General features: G+C 41.4%; 1 protein-coding gene across 6 annotated transcripts in view; it reads left to right on the forward strand.

Moving 5' to 3' along the window:
* Nucleotides 1-3,403, forward strand: part of BCOR (BCL6 corepressor) — a 134,833-nt gene extending 131,430 nt beyond the window's left edge. For all 6 annotated transcript variants that reach the window (XM_075196423.1, XM_075196421.1, XM_075196422.1 and 3 more), the window contains 2 exons: nt 357-504; nt 2,240-3,403. In XM_075196423.1, the coding sequence (XP_075052524.1) occupies nt 357-504; nt 2,240-2,531 (440 nt within the window). In that variant the 3' untranslated portion in view covers nt 2,532-3,403. The remainder of the gene's footprint in view (nt 1-356; nt 505-2,239) is intronic.
* Nucleotides 3,404-26,906: the final 23,503 nt, after the last annotated feature.

The following is a 26,906-nucleotide window of genomic DNA, read 5'->3' on the forward strand; positions in this document are numbered from 1 at the left end:
AGCCCTTAGTCACTTTAAAAGATGACCACTGCATCTGCAGCCATGTCATTACACTGTGCAACCTGGTCTCTGCAATTCATAAGTCTGCATGAAGTTATATCTAATATAACCACCCCCTGGCAGATCACTTACTAGAGGCATATGTATTCCATAGGCAGCAATAGCAACTGTAAGATATTATTTAAAACGAAGAGGAAAAGATATCCACTAATTCCTAAACATATGTGTTTTGTTTTTTTAAACCAATCATTGAAATAATTCTTAGCAAATTAGCGGAAGCTCAGTGGTTTTAAATCAATGTGTGAAAATTTGTTCTCCATTATTTGATCTTATTAACACTGTTCTTTTAACCGCAGATTCAAAGGATGAAAATGGGTTTGATGTTTTGGCAAATCCACCTGGTCCTGATGATGAAGAAGATGGCTACATAGATGCCTTTGAATTTGAATTCTCAGACAGCCCTCTACTGCCTTGCTACAATGTCCAGGTCTCTTTCTCAAAGGGGTACGGTTACATATTTATCACTGCTAGTATTAATATGCTAACTGTGTAAGGTTACTTGTAAAATAGGAGAGTTGTAACAATTACATGTGGAGGTCTGTGTGTATTAGTATGTAATCCTGACAAATGAATGACCTTGCCATTGCTATGGGAACTTGAGTGACTGAGGTAGGATTCCCTGGGAGCTCATTTGAACTGTTAGTATTGTATTGTCTGTACATGACCTGTGTACTTCACTTACAGCTCACATCTTCAGGCACCACAGAATCATTTGGTTATACACCAAGTCCTATGCCCAGCTTCCTTAGACAAATCTAACATCCCCAATAGCAGAGAACAGAGAGACTGGTAATCTCTGAGAACGTGTTGGCCATTTCTAAGACTTGATGAATGTGATTGCTTACTTCTACCTGTATTGTTGGTTGGTTTTTATTTTTCATTTTAGGCGAGTCCTGTAAAACTGTCAGACAGTATTATAGGTCTGTGGGTTGTCACCCCAGGAAACCAAGCCTTATGAAACTTATGCATTCATCAAGTTGTCTTATAGCTCTAAATATAACACCTGTGCATGGTGTGGTTTGTGCTTATTGACACTGTAAAATTGCTATAAATACCACAAGTTCCATATCTATATCTCTCTGTATGGGCACAGTTTATGTACAAGACATTTCTGCTCAATCTGTGTTTTTATATTTAGCCCAGCTTGGAAAATAACAGTAGAGGCAGACAATATGGAACAGAATGTTTCGCCTTGTTTAAACAGGGACCATATATTTTTTATTTTAAGCTATTTCCCTTTAAATAGATGTGTAGTTACTATTAAAATGCTGACGATACTACACTATGTAGTAACCATATTGATGCTTTCACTGCAGTTACTGCACTGTGTTATAATGCTTATAGTATGATATAGTATGGTCCACTGGTCAGTATCTGTCTTCATTTGCTAAAATGATGGTTTGCTAAGCTGGTTTGTACAAGATGACCTTTCTGACCACCTGAATTACTGTGGTTGCCTTTAAAATGCAGCACTTCACTTCCTTGAGTACATAGTACACCGTGTGGCATGGTAGCTTAGGGAACGTGGTAAAAGGTTGTGTCAATGCTTTTAGCAGGTGGTATTTTTCAGGCCCTAAGACTCAGTCATCGATATTTTAGTTGAAACATTCAGGTCCCTTTATTTGGGCGTTAATTTCTGTGGAGGGGCTAGGTTGGGACACAGGGGAAAAGGGTTATGGATTTTTAATAGAGGTTCTGGACAGTTGACTGTGGTTTAGGTTTAAGATCTAGGGGTAAATGTATCAAGCTGCAAGTTTCTGGCAGGTTTGAAAAGTGGAGATGTTGCCTATAGCAACCAATCAGTTTCCAGCTATCATTTATTTAGTATTCTACACAATGATGGCTAGAAACTGGTTGCTATAGGCAACATCTCCACTTTTCAAACATGCCGGCAACTCGCAGCTTGATACATTTATTCCCTAGTGTTGGTTATTGTGGTATAATTGGGTAAGGGCAAGGTGTCTTAATGAAGGGGATTCTGATACAGGTGATGTAGGCAGATTGTTAACATTAGTCTTCCTAAAAGAATTACTACTACAAGGGGAAAGGAATGTGGTGTTTGTAATGTTTATATGTATTAGGTCTATGATGTGCGCTATTGAACATTAAAACATATGATGATACTGCAGACAGAGCAATGCAACCATTGTAAAAATCTATATATTTTTTCATCTTTTAGACCCAGGAACTGGTTGCTTCTGTCAGATGTGACCAAGCGGTTAAAGATGTCCTCGCTGTCTTTTAGCAGCGAATATCCTCACCTTGAAATAGTCAGTATTTCTGAAGCAGAGTTCTACAAGCAAGTATCGCTGAGCCAGCTCTTTTCTTCACCAGACGATCTTGAAGGCTTCAGTCCAGACAGCAAGGAAATGCTCGAGCTGGTGGAATTTACAAGTGAACTGCAAACATTACTTGGATCCTCCATTGAGTGGTTGGATCCTGAAGTAGACACGTCTTATGCCAGCTGTTAAAAAGCCAGACCCTTACCTAATAGTGTAATATAATGATTCCTATTTTGTGAATATGTGCTATAAAGAGAGAACACTATTCTATAAATACCAGTGTAAAAAAAAAAATGACATATATCTATAGATCCTTACATGGGACTGTCTTTTTCAGAAAACCTAAATAGATTTATATGGTCCTGAAAAGTTCAGTGCACATTTGCTTTGGAAGATATAATTTTGTTTTTACCTGTAACACTTTATTTTATTATTATATATTTTTTTGAATTAATACTTTGACTTTTGCAAAGCACTGAAGGCACGAAAGATACTTTATAATTCGTATTCAAAAAGTCATGTGGAAAAAGGAGAGGCACTTCATGACATTTTTTATGTTTACAAAAATTACCTGTTTTTTGGTAAATAATGTTGGATATAATCCAAATTTTTGTAATATAAATAAAATTATAAATATATATAAATATCCATAGAAATTTGTTTTGAAGTTTTGTATTCTAATTTAAGATCTCTGAAATTTTTAGTTTTCACACTTAAATTTAGTGTGTGCATATCGGTGTCTGTATATATGTATACATTTATACATATATGTGTACACACCCCCCTATACATATATAAATATATACATATGTTCAAACGTTTTATGCTCTAATTTAAAAACAAAGACCTTGAGCTATTTTTTTTCTCTTGTAAAATATTATGGCTGTAAGATAAAGTGTTGCAGTCCAGCGCAGTTGTATATAGACTAAAATAATTTCCTGAGATGTGTGTGCAATGTTTTGAGATCCGTGTTTCAACTTTGTAAGTAAACCACCTGCCTTTGTATTTATATTTTACAAGACTTTTTCTTAAAAAGGCAATAAAACCGTTCAGTAAATGGACACACTGCATTTTTGTTTTTCAATTTCTCATAAAAGGACAGAAGCTGATTGGTCACTTCTTTGGACCGTTCACGAATCCATAAAACACAGCGTATGCCACATTTGAAGTTGTGTAAACATACCATGTTGACAGCAGACAAAGCTTTGTCATGCATGCCTTTATTGCTTATAGACCTCGTTTGTCAGAAAATCAAGTTATGGATAAGTGTTTATTACTCTAGCCTATTCCAGAGTTAGGCTTTATTACCCGGTCTGTGCCTAACCTTTATGGGCTCATCTTATTCCTTACACAAACTAACATAAATACTTCTACTGATGTCGTAGTATACAGTATAAGATATTATTCATTTATTTATTAGACATGGGTGACAACAAGCATGAAGGAGATAACTGGGACAGAACAAACATACAATGTCACAATCAAAAATGAAATTGCTTCCATGTTTTACTACAAATGGCAATGAGTCTTGTATCAAGCAATAACATATATTAAGCATGTTAAGGGTGGGGGAGGGGAGGAGGGCGATTGTCATGTGTGGGGAGCTAGGAGAATTGGGGACCTCACAAGTGGGAGTGTCTCAGGGCCAAAATAAAGTGCCCATTGTAGGTACTTTTGGCGGTGGACAGGGGTCAGCATGGTCACTCTGACAGGTCTGCAGCTATGGAGCCTTATATGCAGTAAGCTGTGATGCACTGTGTGTTCTGACACCTATCATATCATCTATCCAGCATTAACTTTTCCAGTCATTTGTGCTACAGTAGCTATTCTGTGGGATTGGACCAAATGGGCTAGTTCCCCCTCATGCACATCAAGAGTCTTGGGCAAAGGCAAGATTAAGGGCCACATGGGCCTGGGGCTGAAAGTTATAAAGGTCCTATTGTGAGAAGTATTGTCCCACTGGAGGTGTGGCCAGTGATGTGTGGGTGTGACCAAGATGTGTGTGGGCCACATCACCATGGAGGGCATAGTTTGATCCTCCCTCCAGGCACCTACATCTCCCTCCCATCTTCCCTTATAAAAAAAAGTGCACCACTAACTGGATCACACAGCATTTATGTAAAGTGAAGTGCAAATAAATCCCAGCTGTCCCTCATGCTGGGACAAGCTCCTGGCTAATCAGGATAGTCCACTAAAATCAGGACTATACTGACGGAATCGGTACAGTTGAGAGGTAAAGGTAGGTTATTTTATTGACCATTAAAGACAAAAATACAAACAATGGCTGATAATTTTTATTTATAAAGTGCTTTAACAGAAACATACTTGAAAAATGTTAATTTTCAGGTTATATGACAATGAACAAAGTACAGTGTGCTGAAAACTTAAGGAAAAAATAACCTGAATCTGTATAAATATTTATAAATGCACTGTGTTGTATGTATCTATATTGATTATATATATATATATATATATATATATATATATATCACCATGGGGCAGCACGGTCGCTAGTGATTAGCATTTCTGCCTTAAAGCACTGGGGTCATGAGTTCAATTCCTGACCATGGCCTTATCTGTGAGGAGTTTGTATGTTCTCCCCGTGTTTGCGTGGGTTTCCTCCAGGTGCTCTGGTTTCCTCCCACACTCCAAAAACATACTGGTAGGTTAATTGGCTGCTAATAAATTGACCCTAGTTTGTGTGTCTGTGTGTTAGGGAATTTAGACTGTAAGCCCCAATGGGGCAGGGACTGATGTGAGTGAGTTCTCTGTACAGCGCTGCGGAATTAGTGGCGCTATATAAATAAATGGTAATAATAATCATCATAATCATTTATTTATATAGCGCCACTAATTCCGCAGCGCTGTACAGAGAACTCATTCACATCAGTCCCTGCCCCATTGGGGCTTACATACATTCACTGTCCACTTAGGTGTACCTGAACATTTCTAATCAGCCATTCATGTGGCAGATACTCAATGCATAAAAGTATGCAGATGTCAAAAATTGCAATTGTTGTTCAGACCAAACACCAGGATAGAGAAGAAATGTGATCTAAGTGACTTTACTGTGGAATGATTGTTGGTGCCATATGGGTTGTTTCAGTACCTCAGAAACTGCTGATCTCTGGGGATTTTTACAGAGAACATTGCTCGAAACGAAAACCATCCAACCAGCGTCGGTTCTGTGGGTGGAAACACCTTGTTAATTAGAAACATCAGATGTGAATGGCAGGCATGGTTCCAGCTGACAGGAAGGTGACAGTAACTCAATTAACCATGGATGGTATACAGAAGAGCACCTCTGAATGCACAGCACATCCAACGTTGATGTGGTACAGAAGCAGAATACCACATAAAACCCTTGTGACTGCCACACAATACATAGCACCCTTGTGACCACCACACAACATATAGCACCCTTGTCACCGCCACACAATACAGAAGGCAACCTTGTGACCAGCACTCAATACAGAGAGCAAAAGATGATTTTTATTGATACAAACTGTGCAGTTAATGTGTGAGGATGTGATTATCATCTGTTTGTCATTTTCATACCTCTTAACACCTCAAATAGCCAAAGAAGAATGTACACTGTGGACAAAAGTATTTGGTCTCACCTGTTAATTATTAAATTGAGGTGTTTCAATCAGACCTGTTGCCAGAGGTGTATAAAATCAAGCACCTAGCCATGCAGTCTCCATTTGCAAATATTTGTGATACAAAATGAATTGTTCTGAAGGGCTCAGTGACGTCAAGCGTGGTACTGTGATTGCCACCTTTGCAATAAGACAGTTCATGAAATTTCATCCCTGCTGTTGGGCCTGTTGTCACATATCCCCTGGTATCACATATCTCCTCTTGGGCCTTTTGTCACATATCCCTTTGTCACATATTCCCTCTTGGACCTGTTGTCACATATCCTCTGTTGTCATATATCCCCTCTTGGGCCTATTGTCACATATCCCTTCTTGGGCCTGTTGCCACATATCTCCTCTTGAGCCTGTTGTCACAGCTCCCCTCTGGTCACATAACCCTGTTAAAAATAATTTGTTCCTACCTGCTGTGCTGAGCACCGGTGACCTCAGTTTGGGACTGGGTGGAAGTTGGTACAGCACAAGTCATACAACATGAGTCACACACATCCTCTGTAAACACAGCCCCCATCCCACTCAGTAACAGGCAGCCTAACGATTGGCTGCCTGTTGCTTTTCAACGATGGGACCGCTCCCTTTTTTTTTTTTTTTAAATCCTGGCTGGCCTGGGCCTATTTCTGTGGAGAGGCCTGGGGCTGCAGCCCCTTTAGGCCCATTGTTAATCTAGCCCTGCTTGGGCACCCATGACTCTGTCGCTGATTTACAGGTTGTCCTTCCCTGGACCACTTTTGGTAGGTACTAAGCACTGCATACCATAAACACCCCACAAGACCTGCTGCTTTGGATATGCTCTGACCCAGTCATCTAGCCATCACAATTTGTCCCTTGTCAGAGTCACTCAGGTCTTCGATATCTGCTGTGGGCTCAGCCTCTTTAATCGCAAGTAAAGTCCCCATAGGTGTCTATGGAGAGTGCGATTTTGCCCTAATAATCAAGTTCCCAAATTAGGATCTTGATCCTGCTAGAAGATGGTGCTGGCCGTTATAACCTATAGGGAGAGCATCACAGGAGAGATCTTCGGATCCCTCCCACGCAAGCTCCGTGCTCTCCCCATCACAAATTCAATCATGTCATAAAAATCTGTAAGTAAATTGATCACAAATTGTGATCACTTTACTATAGATTATTCGCTGGGACAGGCTCCTATCGGAGACACTTTCCCAGCTAATCAATTTGAATAAATTGCCATGTTAATGCATTTCTTATCACTGCAATAAGAACTGAAAATTAACGTGAGTAATTTAAGTTTGGACTAAGTAGACCCCATATTATCATAATATGCTTTTACACATCAACCACCATAGTATCCATTAGCATTACAGGCTATACACACAGCTCCTAACATAGTGCATGCTCTTTGTATTTATTGTTCTTTATAACCTCCAGCTCGCTGCCTAGGTGTTACCCTTGAATCAGAACTGTTCTTTGTTCCCCACATACAATCTGTATCCATATCCTGTTACATATATACAAGAAACATTTCTAGAGCACGCACATATCTCACACAAGACACTGCAAAAACACATAATTTCCCGCACTGACTATTGCAATTCCTTTCTTACCGGTCTTCCCCTAACCAGACTCTCACCCCTACAATTTATTTTAAATGCTGTGGCTAAACTACTTTTCCTTGCAAAACATTCTTCTGCTGCTCCACTCTGTCAGTGCCTACATTGGTTGCCTGTATTTTACCAAACTGAATCTAAAATACTTCTACTAACACACAAGGCCTTACATAACACTGCACCAACACTTCACTTGTTTCAAAATATCTCCCAGCTCTACCCTTCTGCTCTACACAAGATCCGCCTCTCTCATTCATAATCATCACCCGCTCTTGGTTACAGGACCTTTTTCATCTGTGCCCAGTCAATCTGTTGCACAACTAGACTTTTCTCTAGCTTCCAATCCTTCAAGTGTTCTCTGAAAATTCACTTCTTCAGGCAAGCTTATTAAATTCCCAAAATATTATTATTATTACAACCGCTCTACACAGTTTACACAAAACTTACATGTGTTTTCTTTCTACGCTAAACAGCCCTCTCAACCCCAAAATTGCTATGTGAGTGGATAGCTTAGCCCCACAAAGCACTTTCTACCCTTGCAATCTAGCTGAACCAATATGTGGAGCTTAACTTGTGTCAAATTCCTAAAGTCTTATAGATTGTAAGCTTGCTAGCAGTGCCATCTTACCTCTTTGTCTGTCTGTAAATACCCAGTTTTGTTTTATTACTATATTTCTTTCCAATTGTAAAGCGCTATGGAATATGCTGTTGCTTTATTATTAAATATTGTTCTTTTATATATTTTTATTATTTTATTCTTTTAATTTTTTCCCTATTGACCTTAATATTTTTTTGGTTTAATCTGGAATTAAAAGCTCTTAATATTTTAAATGCTTTAAACATGGAAAGAAAACTAAAAAGGGCAAAAGTGTGCCATATACATATTCTACCTGTAAGAGAATGGATACTTGAGAATTGTATAGTGGCCACTTGTCATTTAAGGTGGCGTTAAGAGGTTTGGTTACCTTGACCACGAGTGAGGAGAGAGCTGGTGCTGCTCTCCAGCAGCTGTTTATTTAAAAAGTACCAACTGGTTGTCATTGCTGCTGAGGGTTCTGTGAGCCGTTCCGCAGGATCAGCGCTCATAGTTGTTTGTTAAAGCTAGGTTGTTTTCTGAAGTGACAAAGAAGGTTCTTGGGGATGACTGAAGTGAGTGGGGCTGTTGGTGGTGCCCAGATCCTCCCACCAGGATAGAGTAGGGGTACCTAAGTGAGGAGGCTACACAAACCACAAATCCCTTCTTATCAAGCCCCTTGCACTTACCAGATCCTGAGGGACAATTATGAAGTGCACAAGACACTCCTTTCCACCAACGCCCCACTATTATACCTTGACGTACGCACCACCTGGTGGTTCAGCCTGGATCAAGACCTACTTTGGTATCTTCCCCACTGTGTTCCACTCTGACACCGTCCTCAATGCTCAGCCGCTGATATTCTCGGCATCTTCTGGACGGGCTCCTAGACGTCTTCTTGGCAGGGTAGTCCTTCCGTGGCTCTCTGCTTTCTTCAACTGTTTCTTCTTCTCTATTGTGGCGTCTTCTCTCTTCCCACTCCTATTGTACTGCATCCTTCTTCTCTTTTTCTTGCCTTGGTGCCAGATGTCCTTTCTCTTTCTGCTCGGCCGAACTGTGAAAATAGCGGTGCACAGAGGCTTACATAGCCACTGGTACGCTGTCATCACGTGATGGTGCGATGCTGCACGATGATGCGGGGAGCTCGGATTGGCTCGCCATGGTGCCAAAAATTCAAAAGGCTTAACGGGGAGCCCTGATTTGCTCCCTGTCCCACCCCACATGGAACCGACAGCAACTCGCATTTGATTCTCTGCTGTGGACCTGGAACCATGCTGGAGGGACTCACTGGCATCGGATACCCAGAAGAGTCCCCGACAATCCCCCCCACTTTTCTCCTTGCAGTCCCTCTAAGGGAAAGTGTGGACCCAGCATTTGTCTGGTATCAAAGTATAAGTTGGGCACTCCCCGATTACTCTGTTGTGACCATCTAGGCAGTGGAACTGCTTCAGGGTTCACCGGATTGAGGCTCAGGAAGGGCTTTCCCTCAGGAGCAACATTAGGAAATGGCACAACTGGTACAAGAGGCTCTCCCTCTGTAACTGGAAAAGGTAAAGGGTCAGTTGGTGGAGACAGCCACCACTCCTCCTCTACTTCCGGAGGGGCTGTGTTTTCTAACATGGGCTGCAGGATTCAGAGAAACCTCCTCTGCAAACAAACATGGTCCCAGCCAGTTTCAATGGAGGATCCTTGCCCGACCACCAGCCGTAGAGACCACTTCATACACGGACCATCTGGGTCCAACCAACGTTGAACTACATAGGGGATCAACTGCCATCTCTCATCCAACTTCTTCCCTGGCCGGACCATACGTACCAGCACCCGTTGTCTGAAGGAAAACTGAGCTGTACTCTCTTCTCCAGATCCAACATGCCTCATATCCGTGATGCATTCCTTTGCTAACTCACAACCGTTTTTTATCCGACGTCTCTGCTCTTCAACCCAGCCCGACCACGTCCAATGCTCCTCTGATGACTCCAATATCAATTCTTGCATGCCTCGTCCTACGCGACCAAACATCAAGAAGTAGGGATTATATCCCACAATGTGATGCACACAGTTGTTGTAGACTCACACTAAGTCTTGAACAACCTCAGGCCAGGGATAATCGGTGCATGCTGTAGCCCCAGCCCTTCAACCACATTTATACCTCTCTTTCTAAAGGATTGATCATGGAGTTCCATGTCCATCCAAACCACCCCCACCACTGGGATGGGCAAGCTATTAGCGGCCGTGAGGGTCACCCAGGCTCCTGAGGTACGCTTCACCATTACACCAACAGGGACTGTAATGACATTGTATTCAAATACATATACTTTATTATGGAGTCGGTCCCCCTTTTGCAGTGATAACAGCTTCCACTCTTCTTGGAAGGCTTTCCACAAGATGTTGGAGTGTTTCTGTGGCAATTTGTGCCCATTTATTCTGTAGAGCATTCATGAGGTGGTCTTCCACTTCGTGGATGAGTTGCTATTGTTCCTAACTAAATGCTTCCACTTTCAAATAATTTCACTTACAGTTGACCGTGGAATATCCAGCAGAGATGAAATATCACGAACCATCTTATTGCAAAGTTGGCGTCCTATCACAGTACCACGCTTGAAATCACTGAGCTCTTCAGAACGACCCATTTTGTATCACAAATGTTTGCAAATGGAGACTGCATGGCTAGGTGGTTGATTTTATACACCTCTGACAATGGGTCTGATTGAACAGAAAGTAGGAGGATGCACTGGACAAATGGTAATGTAGTATGAGCTGCGATCCGGATGGGGGTAACCAATCCCCTAGAAGGTAATAGCTGAAAGGTCCAGACGCGCTCAAATACTGATGTCAGTGTGCGGGTGCAGGGTTGCAATAAGCACGGAAACAGTTTCTCGCCCCCCTTTTCCCTAAGGGGGGCGAGAAACTGTTTCCGTGCTTATTGCAACCCTGCACCCGCACACTGACATCAGTATTTGAGCGCGTCTGGACCTTTCAGCTAATGGGTCTGATTGAAACACCTTAATTCAATAATTAACAGGTGTGGCCAAATACTTTTGTCTATATAGTGTATCTTGCCCAGGACCACGCTGGAGGGGACTCACTGGGCCTCGGATACCCAGGTGAGTCCCCTACAATAGAATCAGATCTCTGTTAAAAAATAAACAAAAAACCCAAAGAGGTAGCCAATTCCCCCTTCCCCCGGAATGACAAGTGGGGACAGTCAAGGGGCTGTGTACAATTAATAAGCCCCAGAAGTTAAATTTGGATAGAATCATTCTTACATACAGCCCTATTATATGTCAGGGCAGTGCCATATCTGCGCTTTATTATGCAGCATGACAGCGCAATTGCTTTGGTGGGACAGGAACAGCATTTCCGAATCACTTTTATGAAATGCTGACTGAGCACATCATCATTTTATTATGCTGTGTTTTCATGATACAAATTTTGCAACATTCTAAAGCGCCCATCTGCCTTAGGCAGCAGACTTTCAGCCGGCAGTCACCAGTTGATAGTGTAGTAGTTAATCCATCTCTCTGGATTAATTACTACACTATTGAAAAAGATTGTAGAGTAAGGAAAAATGTACTCTCTTACTTGTCATTCAGGGACAGAACAGATCTGTTTGCTCAAAAATATGTTCAAGGAATATTCATTGCACAGTCATAGATTTCATGAATGGACCATGGCACACCAGGTTTGTGGCTCCTACCATTACACAGCCCAGGGCCCCAGGCAGGCCCGGCCCTGGTACTTTGTTCTTGCTCACCCCCCCATTCCCCCTCGCTGCCCCTGGGTCTCCAACCTATGATATAGAAACAGCTGCACAGTTAGGAAAGATTTGGCTGCTGTCGCAAAGCAATAAAAGTTAACTTTTTTTTTTATTTAATAATTTCTATTAGTCAAGGTTCAATGAAGGTATTGTTAGAAACTGTAACAAAAGTATAAAACAAAATTCATCTAACTTACTAATACATGCTCATAGGGAGTCTTGCAGAGTCTTGTCATTGTACTGACGTGCACCCAAATAAAAGCATTGTTAGCCAGACAAGTTGATTGCCTGAACATAATATTACGTTTCTGCTAAGGAGTATCTCTTATTGAAATTGCAGCTAAGTTGCACTTAATTAAGTTGCATTAAGTTGCACTTCATTATAACACACTCAGTAAAAAAGGATGGAAAAGATGTTACACAAATGAAAACAGTTTATTATGGATTTATTAAAGTTTGCATTATTGAGAAATGATTTTCTGTTTAATGCTAAACACTGTCATGGGAATCTTGAGTGTTAATACCTGGCATTGAATTATAAGGTTACTGTGGCACTGCAGGACACATTGTATTTACACTATCTTCAATAGGTTTCATATGAGGTTATACAGAGTTGTCACCTTACTATACGGCTGCCTTTCAAAATATATCCCATCACATGACCACCCCTGCACCCAAAATTAGTGGGAAGAGACTAACGTCCTCTCTTGGGGTAAAGAATCATATCCCCATGCAAGCTCTTTTAGCCCTAAACGCTGATGGGGTTGTAATCATTCCACTATTTATACAGCTATTCTTGTCCAGATTCTGCAAAATATATCCCTATTCATCCGCATGTGACTCCATGCACACACATAGCATTGTTTGTAAAATCATATTAAGTCTTATACATAATCTGTTGGATTGGGAGCGAGAGGGGGTAGACTAGATTGCTTTGACTCTACAGTTTGCCATAAACACTGTTAAATTTGATACATAAATTGGCGTCGATGAAGCAAAAGGATTTTATAGAGGAACCCCAACCATGAAAATACTTTCTATAAAGCATCAGCTATATGCTGAGGCTCTATATTGTATAAGGCCATTGCTTTTGGGTATTGCACAGTCTACTACAGTGTATATTGTTTTCCTTTGGGCCCCACAGCAAGTGTAGCCCAATTAGTCCAACAGCGACTAATTAAAAAAGTTACAAAATTACTGACAGATGATGTGCAGGGACATATTTTTTTGTTGATTCTCCTGCTTTCCAACTCATTGACAACTGTTGCAAGTTCGACAGTACCTGTGTACCTCCCGACCAATAAAAGCTCTGGGATAAGGTTAGTAGGGCTTGCCTCTGTGGTGCAGCACTGAAGGCTAGCCCCATAGTTGACCAATAATACATCACCTAATTGATTGTACCTATTGTATGTAAATTCAGCATATTCACAGCAAATTCACTGCTGATGAAGCCAAATAATACAAATAAACGGCAAAACACATGCAGGCCATGTGCTACCAAGAAACCTATGGTCATTCATAAATGCCTATACTAAATGCTAGGACCTCCTAGTGTTAAATACAAGCAATAAATAAATGCCCTTATAAGGGGAATTCATCTTTTTGGATAATACTATGTGACAATTAGATGTAATTTAATACAATACCACTGTGAGCTTATTTTACTTTACTAATGTCATTTGTTTGTAATGTTGACAGTCCCCATTACACAGCATTGCTAACTATACATCACCACGTCAGTGCCCTCTCCCATTGTCTTTTTCTTCTGACCGAAGCCCTGCACAACCACGAGAGTAGGAGTAATACGTTAAAAAAGGAATGGGTGAATAAAAAATATTTTAATTTTACTTTCAAATTCTGCTTTGAATTAGACAAGAAGGTGTTTTGAAAGTTTACAATGTAAAGATTATACCCACCTGCTGAAATCTTACATGACCACGAAGTCATTGTATCAGTGGCCCGGTCCACTGATTACCCACCTATATTTCCTTTTCATATTGTGATATCATATAACCATGGACATAAATTGTGGTTATACACATCACATTACTATTCTTCTTGTATGACAAACAGCAAAATAAAGAGGGGAAACATTTGATAATTGAATGTTATCTACAATATTAATAGGTATGTACTATATCTTTTAACAAGATACAAACTAGTTATGGTAATATAAACTATAATAAATTACATTACCACGTTTTTTCAAAGACACATGTACAAAAAAACCTTTCCATTTAATCCTCTTCCTGTCTTAAGGAAGAAATCTGAAAGAGCCCAGACACAGCAGTTAATCCCCTCTGAAGACACACAAGTACAACAGTGTTCTGCCTTTCCCTGCCGAGCAAGGTCTTCATCACATCGATTCTGCGATGCACACTGCAAATACTAAAGGGATGACATAAAAGTACATTACAAGCACGAGATTATATTATCATATAGACAACCAGGGAAACAAGACTATAACACCACAGCTGTTTGACATCAATACTATAGTTCAGGATCGAAAATATAATTGTTAGGTAATTCAGCAGATCGTGTGTATGGCTGTGGGGGAATGTACGGCCTGCTCGGCGCTTCACAAATCCCCCTTCCCCTAAAAACACCCCTTCAATGGCTCGAGCACCTGCTACTGGTATGTACAGCATGGAAGGACCATCATTTAGTGGGACTAATCTCCTAACTGTTCCCGAATCAGGACAAAAGGACTAAGGAGCAGTCCCCTCAAATCTGGACTATTCCTCCGAACTTGGGATAGTTGGGAGGGCTGCTATTACGGTGAGACCAGTCCAGCCTGGCATAGCGAGCTTGTTCCTTCTTTGCAAGGGGCTCCCTGCATTAGTGGTTAGTAGCTCAGGCTTTAGCTTAGGTGATTATTATTATTATTATTTATTATTTTATCCTGTGGGGCACACTTTTTTTAAAAAATGATTTGTTCATTTTCAAGCTATGCTAAGAACATATGTTAATGCAGCCCTATACTTCTACAGTATTCGCTCATATTTTAAGATACGGGCAACTCAAAATATGCGTAAGTCTGCAATATTGTCACTGTAATTCTACTTCTATGTTTGTGCTGCAAAATTGTGGCCTACATTTAACCAGGTCCTCTGTGTGTATTTTAAGGTGTGTAATGTGAATATTAGTTCAGAGTTAACAATTTAGTCACCCATTGACTCAGAGTTTTGTTAAATTATTATAGTATGTGTGCTTCAATTTTATGTGTTGTTTGTACAGTCTAAGTTACGGTCAACCACATTGAGAACACAGCACATCCAACATTTGGAAAAGTTATTATTGATCCCTATGAGGAATGTGTCCACAGTACACATAGGGGTGAGTCATTCAGGAGAGCAAGGCAAGAAAAAGGAGTACATTTGTTCCTGGACAAACCATGTTACAATGCAAGGGGTGCAAATTAGTTCTTTATTTTCCGCATAAACAACATATTGGGTTATTTGTCATGTAACACACAAATACTTGATATTTTTACACTGACATTTAAAGTTGATCTAGGAGATGCCCTACCTCAACTATAAATCTGTCCCCACATTTTAAATTTACCTCCCCCTCCAATGCAACATGGTTTTGACAAGGTGCAAAGTTACTCCTTTTTTTTTGCACTGCTCTCCTAAATGACTCAGGCCCATATTGTCTATAGTCAGCGCTGGAAATGATTATGACTGCTATTTCCATCATTTTCTTAATTCCTTGGAAAGGACTAGAACGCTGTGTGTACTGCGGATATAGGTGAATGCAGCTTGGGATACAGGTACATGAAGGTGTCCTGGGGTAAGGTAAACAAGTCATGATAATTATTGGGGTCTCTTAGGACGGCTGGAACGTGCCCACACTCACAGGCTGGTAGTGACCATCTGCGGGCGTCTTCTGACGTTGCAAACATTTGCTATGCACACAGTGGGCCAGTTTCCAGATATGTTATATTAGATTGCACTACTGTTTTTTTTCTTAGTCCTTAATTAAAAAAGTTCACTATTGTTAGAAAGATTCCATACAATCAGGGCTGGATTAAGGGAATGGAGGACCCTGGGCTAAGGGGGCATCCGTTTCCCTGTGAGGGCCCCCCCGTGATCCGAGCTGCCCGCGAAACCCCCCGTGATCCGAGCTGCCCGCGAAACCCCCCCCGTGATCCGAGCTGCCCACCCCCCCGGCATTTACCTCCCTCTCCGGCGCGCTGTAGGCTCTTTACTGAGGAGATCTCGTGAGAGTGAGACTCATGAGATCTCCTCAGTAAGGAGACTACAGCGCGCTGGAGAAGGACTGCAGTCAAAGTGCTCAGCAGCACTGATCGCCCCGGGGGCGCTCCCACCCCCGACCGATCAATACTGCTGCTGAGTACTTTCAAGAGCCCCCTGGATGCCATAGGCCCCTGGGCTGTAGCCCAGTTAGCCCTATGGTTAATCCGGCCCTGCATACAATCGATAAGAGTTGGTTGAACTCACTGATCCATATTACTATTTCTACACAGACACATATACACACACAGAGACAGACATGTTTGTATGTTCACAGATACATACCTATGGGTATATATGACTAAACTGCAGTTGATTTGTAAACCAAGTAGGCTAAAAGACGGCCCTTTTAATTGAGATTATTATAAAGAACTTGGTAGAGCAAAGAAGATCAATTCCTAAAGGAATATGAGACATTAATAACAATATTTTATGACACAGATATATTGACAAACAAGATAGCTTGATTTTCTTGATGCAAATAGTCTCAGCACACACCCAAAATGTCAGATTGCTGTATGCAATGGGGGTCTTAGTGAGAGAGCCTGACAATGAATGAATCCACGGGGAACTTAGAGCTTGTTTATACTTTACAGTTGTATGTACGTGACACCAAGCTTGTACTACAGATACACTCAATGAATATTCCCTATATACGGATAAGCCTAGGCCCTTGTGTCACTTTAATGGTCAATATAACACAATCCATGAAGACACATAAAACTGTCCATTATGGATGAGAAATCATTTTGTGTTTGATGATAGTCACTACCATATATGAGGAGTGGGTACGTTTCGGCCTGTGCCATGACATGCCAACTTCCGTAAGAGATAAGAGCTGTAGGCGTAGGTGGTTTGAGCCAGAGCCGTAACTTAGAATTCTAGCGCCTGGGGCGAGAAAGACAAATGCCGCCCCCAGCCCTCAATTTTAATCAAATTAACCTAAAATATTCCTAAATTGCGCCCCCTTTCAGCGTTGCGCCCTGGGCTGTTGCCCCGGTCGCATAGCCCTAGTAACGGCCCTGGTTTGAGCATCCCCCAATATTGGTGCTACTGCTTCCCACTAATCATGCATATACATGGCATTTTTCAGTCACATGGGGAAAGGGAAGGTGACATGGACATCACCAATCATTGTAAAATGTTGGTTCCAATGCCAAAAGAGGTTTATGTTTTTTCCTGATCGTATGACTGAATACACTTCATAGGTACTTTTTTGGCTTCTACATTGGCTTACATAAATGTATTCAGAGTCTAAACAACAAACACTTGAATTTATAATTTACTGTGATATTCTCTTTCTTGCTATCCTGATTATGATGAAAATGACATGAGTAGTAATGATTTGTACCCTTAGAAAGCAGAAACCAATAGTCTGCTACAAACATGCACTGTACATATAGGTTAGCAATTAAATACCCTTATAGACTGCCAAGACTAGCTCCTCTTGGAGCCTTGACAAGAATGACCAAGAAACAGAATATCTCTTCTATTTTTTACAGTGCGACACTCCCGATCTGACAGTTCCAATGTCCTCTCATGATGAATGTATCCATAAATGAGGGTACAATGGACAAAATTGTAGTAGAAAAATGAAAAAGTTACATTTAATAAGAAAGGAGATTCTGAAGTTGTTGGACTTTCCTTCTGACACTTCCACATTTTCACAGTTCATCTGTGCAGATTTTCCACCTGCACTGTTGCAGGACTAATGCTGGGTACACACTACAGTGTTTTCAGCCAATTTTCGGGCCAATCACACGATAAACGACTGTTAGGTCTGATGTCACATTAGTGTGTCCACTGCAATGATAAATGATTATCATTCCAAAGCATATTGTATTGTTTCATTTGATTTTTAAACCAGGAAAAAAGATGTTGTTTAACGATGGAACAATGTCGTTCTAATTCTTCAGTGTGTATGCACTAATGACCAGCAGTGTCCAGAGATCTCTATCGAATGTGCAGAGTCACAATCCTTTCAGCTGATGGTTATGACAGATGAAGAGCACAAATCTGAAGGTAAATCATGTAAAACGTGTATAGTGTGCACATATACATGCACCTCCCCTTTCACGAGGAGACCATGTGAAACTGACTGTCCCTATAGTTGTGACATAGTCCTGACAGTGTGGGACAGCCCCCCAAAATCACAAGTGTCTCACCAGAATCGGGACAGTTCTTGCAGCTGTAATTAGCTGCTGCTGGAGTCTTTGGGGTGTATTTACTAAACTGTGGGTTGTAAAAGTGGAGATGTTGCCTATAGCAACCAATCAGATTCTAGTTATAATTTATTTAGTACATTCTACAAAATGAAAGCTAGAATCTGATTGGTTGCTATAGACAACATCTCCACTTTTTCAAACCCGCAGTACAGTAAATATACCACTTTATCTCAGTTGTTACTTGGCTGGATTCTGCAACACTGGGGCCTTATTCGGAAAAATTACTATTCATCTCCTAGAAAGTAAAGGAATGAGGGTTACTATATTCATCTTAAACTGTTACATTATAATAGAAATATATTAATGGCAATACTTTGTGATTACAGTATAAAGGTGGGTGCAAATGTAAGAACTATGGGGCATTTACTCATAGACATCAATTCTCAGGTTAAAAATCCTGAAAATCTATCAGCTCATTTACAGCCGCAGGGATATTACTAAAACATTTGGTAAGATATCTCCATCACTATTTGGAGAGCATTATAATAAACTCTATGGTCCTAAAAGCACATCTGGGTCTCAGCTGGCAGTACTACAGTGTGATTAGGATCAGCTCAGGGCAAGATCAAATAATACAATTATATTACAAAAGAGGGCATAGTGCCACTCATAAAGAATCACTGCCAAGCTTCAAATCACCAGAGTGGATTTACCCAAAATACCATTATAATGTATTATTCTCTGATATATTGCATCATAAGTTTTCTTATCATGTGCTTTTTAAATCCATACAATGGATTTAAACAGCACTATATAACTTCATACTGGAGCTATATAGTTAACTATAGAACTCTGTGCGCACACTTCTCTCTGAAAAGAAAAATATTGTACCTTTTGGGTAACTGTAGTTGGCAACGATATGTCAGAGACTGTACGTCAAGTTGGGTATATCCCGATCCCTCATAGACTCTTATACCCCATTCATACTGCACCAAAATCCCGGGTTTTTTCCGGGTCGAGCTCAAACAACCCGGGTCTTGGTGCAGTATGAATGGTACAAGTCAAAAATCCCGGGTCTAAAAACCCGGGTCTTCAACCCGGGATTTATCGAGGGGTAATTCCCGGGTCGGACCCGGGTTGCCTGCACTATGAATGGTGCAACCCGGGTTTTTCAACCCGGGTTGCACAGAAAACAAGCTGATTGGCTGTCTGTCTGTCTCAGGAGGATGATGTCATCGGTGGGAGCCCGTGGAAGATTCGAGAAGGAGTTTAGGAGAAATGGTGGATGGTGGAGTGCAGATCAAGCTGAAGCAGAATCGGAGTTTGTTGGAGAAAATTGCTTTTATTTCACTGAAAAAGTGTGTATTAACAGCAACCAGTCACCTTTCAATGACATCACCATTTTTCAGCCAATGAAAACTGCTCTGGTGATGACTCCCACAAATTGCCAGGGCACAGACTTGTGCAGTATGAATGGGGTCAACCCGGGAAATTCCCGGGTCCGAGGTGCAGTATGAATGGTGTTTCTGAGCTGGGACGCTCCGAGCCCCGGCAAAAACCCGGCTTGAAAAACCCAGGATATTGCCGGGGCGGCAGTATGAAAGCGGTATAACTGTACTCCCTGATATAATTCTCTATACAGCACCTTATAAGTAACTTGTATTAAGCCAAACAAGAAAACAAATGTGTCTACATGGGCATAAGACAGAAATAATTAGTTCCTATATGAAAAAATCATTTTGGTAGATAAGAGGAATCATTCTTTGAAATGCAAGAGGAAGCAAGAGGGAAAGTTCACCTCAGTCTTATAGACAAATAAAAAGTTGTCAGGTCTATTGGGCCTGCAAAACTGCCTTACTAAGACCCAGACAGCTAACGTCATCTGAAGATGGAGTGGTCTTCTGATACCTCCTCAGCAGGCTCCCTGCTCCTCCCCATCGCCAATTGTTTAAGGCCATAAGAACCTGTAATATAGATTATTCACTGGGTCAGGCTACTCTCGGAGCCACTGTTCTGGCTAATCAATTTGAATAAATTGCCTAGATAATTTATTTGTTATCATTGCTATAAGAAATGATAATTAACATGAGCAATATGCAATGGGTCATAAATAGACCCCTCAGACAAGGTGCAGGAGAACAGTCAACATCTGACTAGAAAGAGGATCAACAAGGATACATAAAAGAGTATGTAAGCATCATTTCATGAGAAGCCTGTGAGCACTAGAGGAAGGCAACACTACAGCTCTATTGAAAATAGTACTGGACTCAGCCAGTTGTTATCGCAGTGGGAGTGGCCTGAAAACAACTGTGCTGTCTAATAAATTGATTGGAATTAAAAGAAATATCAGACATGTTGGTAACAGAAGATGGCCACAAAGCAACTTTTATCATTAGCAGATATATATATATATATATATATATATATATATATATATATCTACTATATAAATGCCTAGTGGCGTGTGTGAAAAAAAAAAACCAAGCTGCAGTGCCACCTGCTGGGCAGAGTTATACACTGACCTATATATTTCTTGAGGGAGAAGTGACAGTTGGGAGTGGTTGGTGGTTGCCGGGGGTGACAGTGGGGAGTTTTTAACACCTTAAGTAGTTCGATGAAGGATGTGGCGATGAAGATGAAGGATGAGGTGATGGAGAAAAATGATGAGGTGGTGACATGTGGACAAAACCACGTTAAAAAAGGGCGCTTGCGTCGGGAGGTAACGCTCTTCCCCTGAGGAGGACTGGGCTAGGCCCAAATGCATGACAAGAACCTTTTTAACACCTTAAGTAGCTTGATTTGACTAGAATGCATGAGTATCATACACGGGTTAACTTATATATATATATATATATATATATATATATATATATATATATATATATATATATATATATATATATCTATCTATCTATCTGATCAGTGTGTGTGTGTGTGTATATGTATACATATATTATGACTAAGATTATGACTAAGAGGCCTAATTGCCACACCTTTTGCATAGGGACAGATGAGGTCTAGGAGAATCTGCAGCTTAAGGTGGCAGGCCAGGGGTAACATGCGTATAGCATTGCACTTGGGTTCTGTTATGTACAAGTCTGAGACATGTGAGAAAGTAAATGTAAAAGTGTGATTTTACTTACATGCTTTGAAGTGTTTTATTTCCACAGCAAACAGCAGAGCTGATAGGGATGTATAAAATGAATAGGAGTTACAGAGTACCTGAGGAGACTTTCTTTAAATGCAAAGAGGGAGTGCCACCTGTTGGTCACCCTAAGGCTGTGGGAGGAGTCACAATAATTAAAGACTGCATTGTGCATTGCAACCGATGCCAGTTAGTGGCCGGCTAATAGTGAGGGAAACTGCTGTACAGCCAGATGTAGGTTGCCTGGTGTCGTCTTGACAAAGTTGATTCCTGATACTGTTATGCAACAATAAAGAGTCATTTGATTAGCACAAGAAGTTGTCCCCGTGACTTTTTATATATATATATATATATATATATATATATATATTATACTGATCAGCCACAACATTAAAACCACTGACAAACAAATTAAGTGATTAACATTGACTATCTAGTTACAATGGCACCTGGCAAGGGGTGGGCTATATTAGGCAATAAGTGAACAGTAATTTATTGGAATTGATGTTTTGAAAGTAGGAAAATGGGCAAGTGTAAGGATCTGAGTGACTTTGACAAGGGCCAAATTGTGATGACTAGACAACTGGGTTAGAGCATCTCCAAAATGGCAGGTCTTGTGGGGTATTCCTGCTATGCAGGGGTTAGTGCCAACCAAAAGTGGTCCAAGGAAGGACAACCGGTGAACAGGGTCATAGGTGCCCAAGGCTCATTGATGCATGTGGGGTTAGAAGGCTAGCCTGTCTAGTCTAATCTCACAGAAGAGCTACTGTAGCACAAATTGTTGAAAAAGCTAATGCTGGCTATGTTAGAAAGGTGTCAGAACACACAGTGCATCACAGCTTGCTGCATATGGGGCTGCGTAGCTGCAGACCGCTCAGTATGACCATGCTGATCCCTGTCCACTGACGAAAGCAGCCTACACTGGGCACGTGCGTGCCGACCTGGGCCATGGAGCAATGGAAGTTGGCCTGGTTGGATGAATCACGTTTTCTTTCACATCATGTGGATGGCCAGGTGTATGTGCGTCATTTACCTGTGAAAGAGATGGCATCAGGATGCACTATGGGAAGAAGCCAAGCCGGCAGAAGCAATGTGATGCACCGGCCAATGTTCTGATGGGAAACTTTGGGTCTTGGCATTCATGTGGATGCTACTTTGACATGTACCACCTACCTAAACATTGTTGCAGACCAAGGTGTTGACTTGGCCTTCAAATTCCCAAGACCTCAAGCTGATCGAGCAGCTGTGGGATGTGCTGGAAAAACAAGTCAGAGGCATGGAGGCCCCACCAAATTGTAGGAAGTAAAGGATCTGTTGCAGGACACCTTCAGAGATCTTGTGGAGTCCATGCCTTGACAGGTCAGAGCTGTTTTGGTGGCACAAGGGGGACCTACACAATATTAGGCAGGTGGATTTTATGTTGTGGCTGATTGGTGTATATTTATAGAGATAGCCATACCCAAGACAATTCAGGCTGAATAGGGTGTGTGACAGGTTGCAGTGAGGGGAGACAGCCTTACACAGTAATGCAGAGTGTAAACACAGGTGGAAATCCTGATTGATGGGGGATTAGAATAGTTCTTGGGTTGAAGGTATTTAAGTGTCTGCTTGTCACTCACCGGACGTTTAGTTCCTCTGGCTCAAGAATTAGGTCTCTCTTCGCCTTGCCGGCGCCTGTCTTGCGCCACGGCCACCCCCGCCATCTTGACCAGGGGTCTGTGCATGTGCAGACCTACAGACAAGGTTAAAACCTTGTTCCTCTCCTCATTGGATGATTAATTACTTCTCACTATTTTAAGACACCTGCTGCCCTACTACCTTTGCCTGTTCTTAGTCCTCACTCCTCTGCGGTAACCAAGGAGTTCTCTGTTCCTGTTTGTGGTTCCCGTTTGCTGTGGACGCTTATCTGCACCTGAACAAGTCTCTACTCCACGCCAGTGGTAATACCTGTCAGCCGCAGACCGCTCTACGATACCTTGTATATTACATGCACCTGGACAAGTCTCTACTCCACGCCAGTGGTAATACCTGTCAGCCGCAGACCGCTCCACGCTACCTGGTATCTTACCTGCATCTGGACTAGTCTCTACTCCACGCCAGTGGTAATACCTGTCAGCCGCAGACCGCTCTACGCTACCTCATATCTTACCTGCACCTGGACAAGTCTCTACTCCACGCCAGTGGTAATACCTGTCAGCCGCAGACCGCTCCACGCTACCTGGTATCTTACCTGCATCTGGACTAGTCTCTACTCCACGCCAGTGGTAATACCTGTCAGCCGCAGACCGCTCTACGCTACCTCATATCTTACCTGCACCTGGACAAGTCTCTACTCCACGCCAGTGGTAATACCTGTCAGCCGCAGACCGCTCTACGCTACCTCATATCTTACCTGCACCTGGACAAATCTCTACTCCACGCCAGTGGTAATACCTGTCAGTCGCAGACCACTCCACGCTACCTTGTATGTTATCCATTACCGGGACTAAGTTTCTACTTTGCATCTGTGGTAATATCTGCTAGTCGCTGACTTTCCTGCTACTTTGTATTATTGGCTGCTCGTAGAGTCTTTTCCTTCAGTTGTGAAGTATCCGCCTGTTACAGTTTACCTGCACTCTAGGCACTTCGGAACCTCTCATTCCCAGTTACTACTGGTCAACATTCTTGCTGTGTCATTACTACTCCTACTACTCAGAGACTATCTAATTTTCTGGCATTCCTCCTCCTATCCAGCTCAAGGAGGTCCTTGCTCTCATTGTGTATAGCTGTATCCGTCTATTTACCATACTCTCCAGGGGGCCGCAACCTGCACAGTGGAAGCCGCTAAAACTCATACTTCCTTGCGGGAGTTCCTGGAGAAGACCAGCCGCTGTGTTAGACTCCGCGCCTCTGGTGAGTAATGCTACATCTGGTAAATTCTGGGTCAAGACTCCTAGTGACCGTGACACTGCTGTTGTTGGAGATGTGCAGATCGACACCTAGTTGGTGGGCCGCTGACTAGACAGTGTTGCTGTGTTAGTCAGTGCTAAGGTTCCAAGTTTGTTTTGTCTTTTAATGAAAAAGGTTCATATTCTTTGTTGTCCTGACACAATAAATGAATAGTGAACCAATTGAGTTGTGTCCTGTCAACTACCTAGTGTATTTATCAATGTGTAGATAGATAGACGGCTATATAGCTCACTAGAAATCTCTCTGAATTATATTGTATCACTAGAATGCTGTGTATTGAACAGAGGTCACTAAAATAGTCTCTGCATTGAAGTAGTCAGATGGGGTTGGAAGCTGTAATTGAATTTAGCTCTTTGACATAACAATTTTTCATATACTAAATTGTCTATATAACACCACCACACACACATTAAATACACTTCTCCCACATGGACTTTGCCACACTCATTCTTCATTATAAAATACTAAGCAGGTAGGAACGTCTGGGGCAATTTTTTTTGCATTATAGGCCAAAAGTTGCCTGCCCTCTTATTTCCAACCTTCTCCTATTTTGTGTCTCTTCTATCCTTTCATCAAGTTGTCTTTACCACAGCTGACAGACTGTTCAGCTTGAGCCCCCCTGCACATGCACACAATGCATCTATATTTTCAGATTACATTACATCCCCCTGTGCTTGGCAAGATGGTTCAGAGGTGCTCACATGTAAGTTCAGTGTAGTGGAGGTGTGGAGGGGCAAGTTCCTTAGATTTGTGTCTGATTCTGACTAAGAGACTTGCATGTATCTTAACATACGCTCGACTCATAATACGGCTGCTGAAACTTAAGTGTAATGATGTATTTTTTAATCTATAGAATTGACCCAAACAAATCTAAATCAAGCCCAAAGTTAGATAACCAAAAATTCTCTGAGCTGAGACATTCTAAGGATTTGATTAGCCCCAGATGTCCCCTGTTTTCAAGAATGAATACAATAGGTGCTCTGAGCCATTTTCAAGTACATGTAAAAATTGCCATCACTTTTATGGCACAGAAAAACCTGCTTGTATTTGTAAAGGAGTGATGAAGTATTTTAAGCAGTCCTTGTTGTACGTCAACAGAAAATGAGAAAGCTTTCTGAAAGATATAAATGTTCGTGAGACGCCAGGTTCAGACTATTCACCGTTGGTTTTTTGATGGCAAATGAAAATCTGGAGCTGCACAGGACAGTGATTCCCCTCCAAAGGTTGTGACAATGTGTTATATATTGTAGAGAGCACACCTGATTGCCACAAATACACAAAGCTGAAACCCCCCCCATCTCCCAGCTGTCTAATTATTTCACAACAATTACGGAAAGTACACAGACACGACAATGAGCTGCTACCAACGGGATAAGAGGGAATAACACACTGCAATACAGATTAATGATAAGTATAGTCAATGAAAACACTGTAAACACATTAGCTAGTATGGGTCCCACATAGAAATCCAGTGAGGAAAACACATTCATAGCTATCATCCACACAGACAATTGTAATGGTACATCCAGCTTCTACAATTATTCTCACTATAGATTTTAGAATCACTGAGTTTTCAAGAGGAAGATAATTTTATACGAAGAAATATTGACATACAATTGCTATTACAAAAGTACTTCAGATACAAAAACATAATTGTGGATCTATTTTTCAATTTTTAATTGTTTTTATCTGAAAGAAAAACTCTTTATAAGTTATGGGTTATGGTTAATGATACCTGGATCTACCTTCAACATTTCCTATTTCAAATATGAAAATAAGACTGTTGCATGAACACATCTGGCACTACAGAAGTCGCCACTCTCTATCGAATTGTCCAGGCGTTATGTATAGAAATCAGGGGCAGCACTGGGACACAATGGTTAGCATTGCTGACTCACAAAGCTGGGGTCATGAGTTTGTTTCTCAACCAGGGACCTTTCTGTGAGGAGATTGTTTTCCCGCTCTCTGTGCAGTGCTATATTCACTAGTGCCAATATATAAATGATAATAAAAACCAGACTGAAACATTATTCATGAGAATGACAGCTTTTTAAGTCACTAAAAACAGTTAAATCCCTTTGTACTTCAGTCATCTCACTGGTTCCTAGAGAATTCTGACATTCTCACAAATATGGTTCAACCTGCAAAATGGCTGCCACCACTATGTATACTACTTGCTTGCTAAGCATGAGTGGCATATGCTCCCCAAGGTTATAAAATAAACAGAGGAGGATAGTATCATGTTCCTTCATGGCCCGCGCCCTGTCAGCACCACTGGCAGGACACACAGCGGCAGGTCCAGGTCAGTTTGTCCATGCCTGGGTCTGGCAGTCTACTAAAGAGCAGTCTGCATGGCAGAGCGGTATTTGCATTCAGTCGATCTGGAAACTTTAGCGTTGACTGTCTTAAATGTCTTTATCTAAGTGTAGCTTGTAATTGGACGTGTTTTCATTGTTGAGTTTGGCTTATTATTGTATCAACAATGAGTAGTGGGAGG

This window comes from Mixophyes fleayi, chromosome 2 (genome assembly GCF_038048845.1).
Source record: "Mixophyes fleayi isolate aMixFle1 chromosome 2, aMixFle1.hap1, whole genome shotgun sequence".
NCBI lineage: Eukaryota > Metazoa > Chordata > Amphibia > Anura > Limnodynastidae > Mixophyes > Mixophyes fleayi.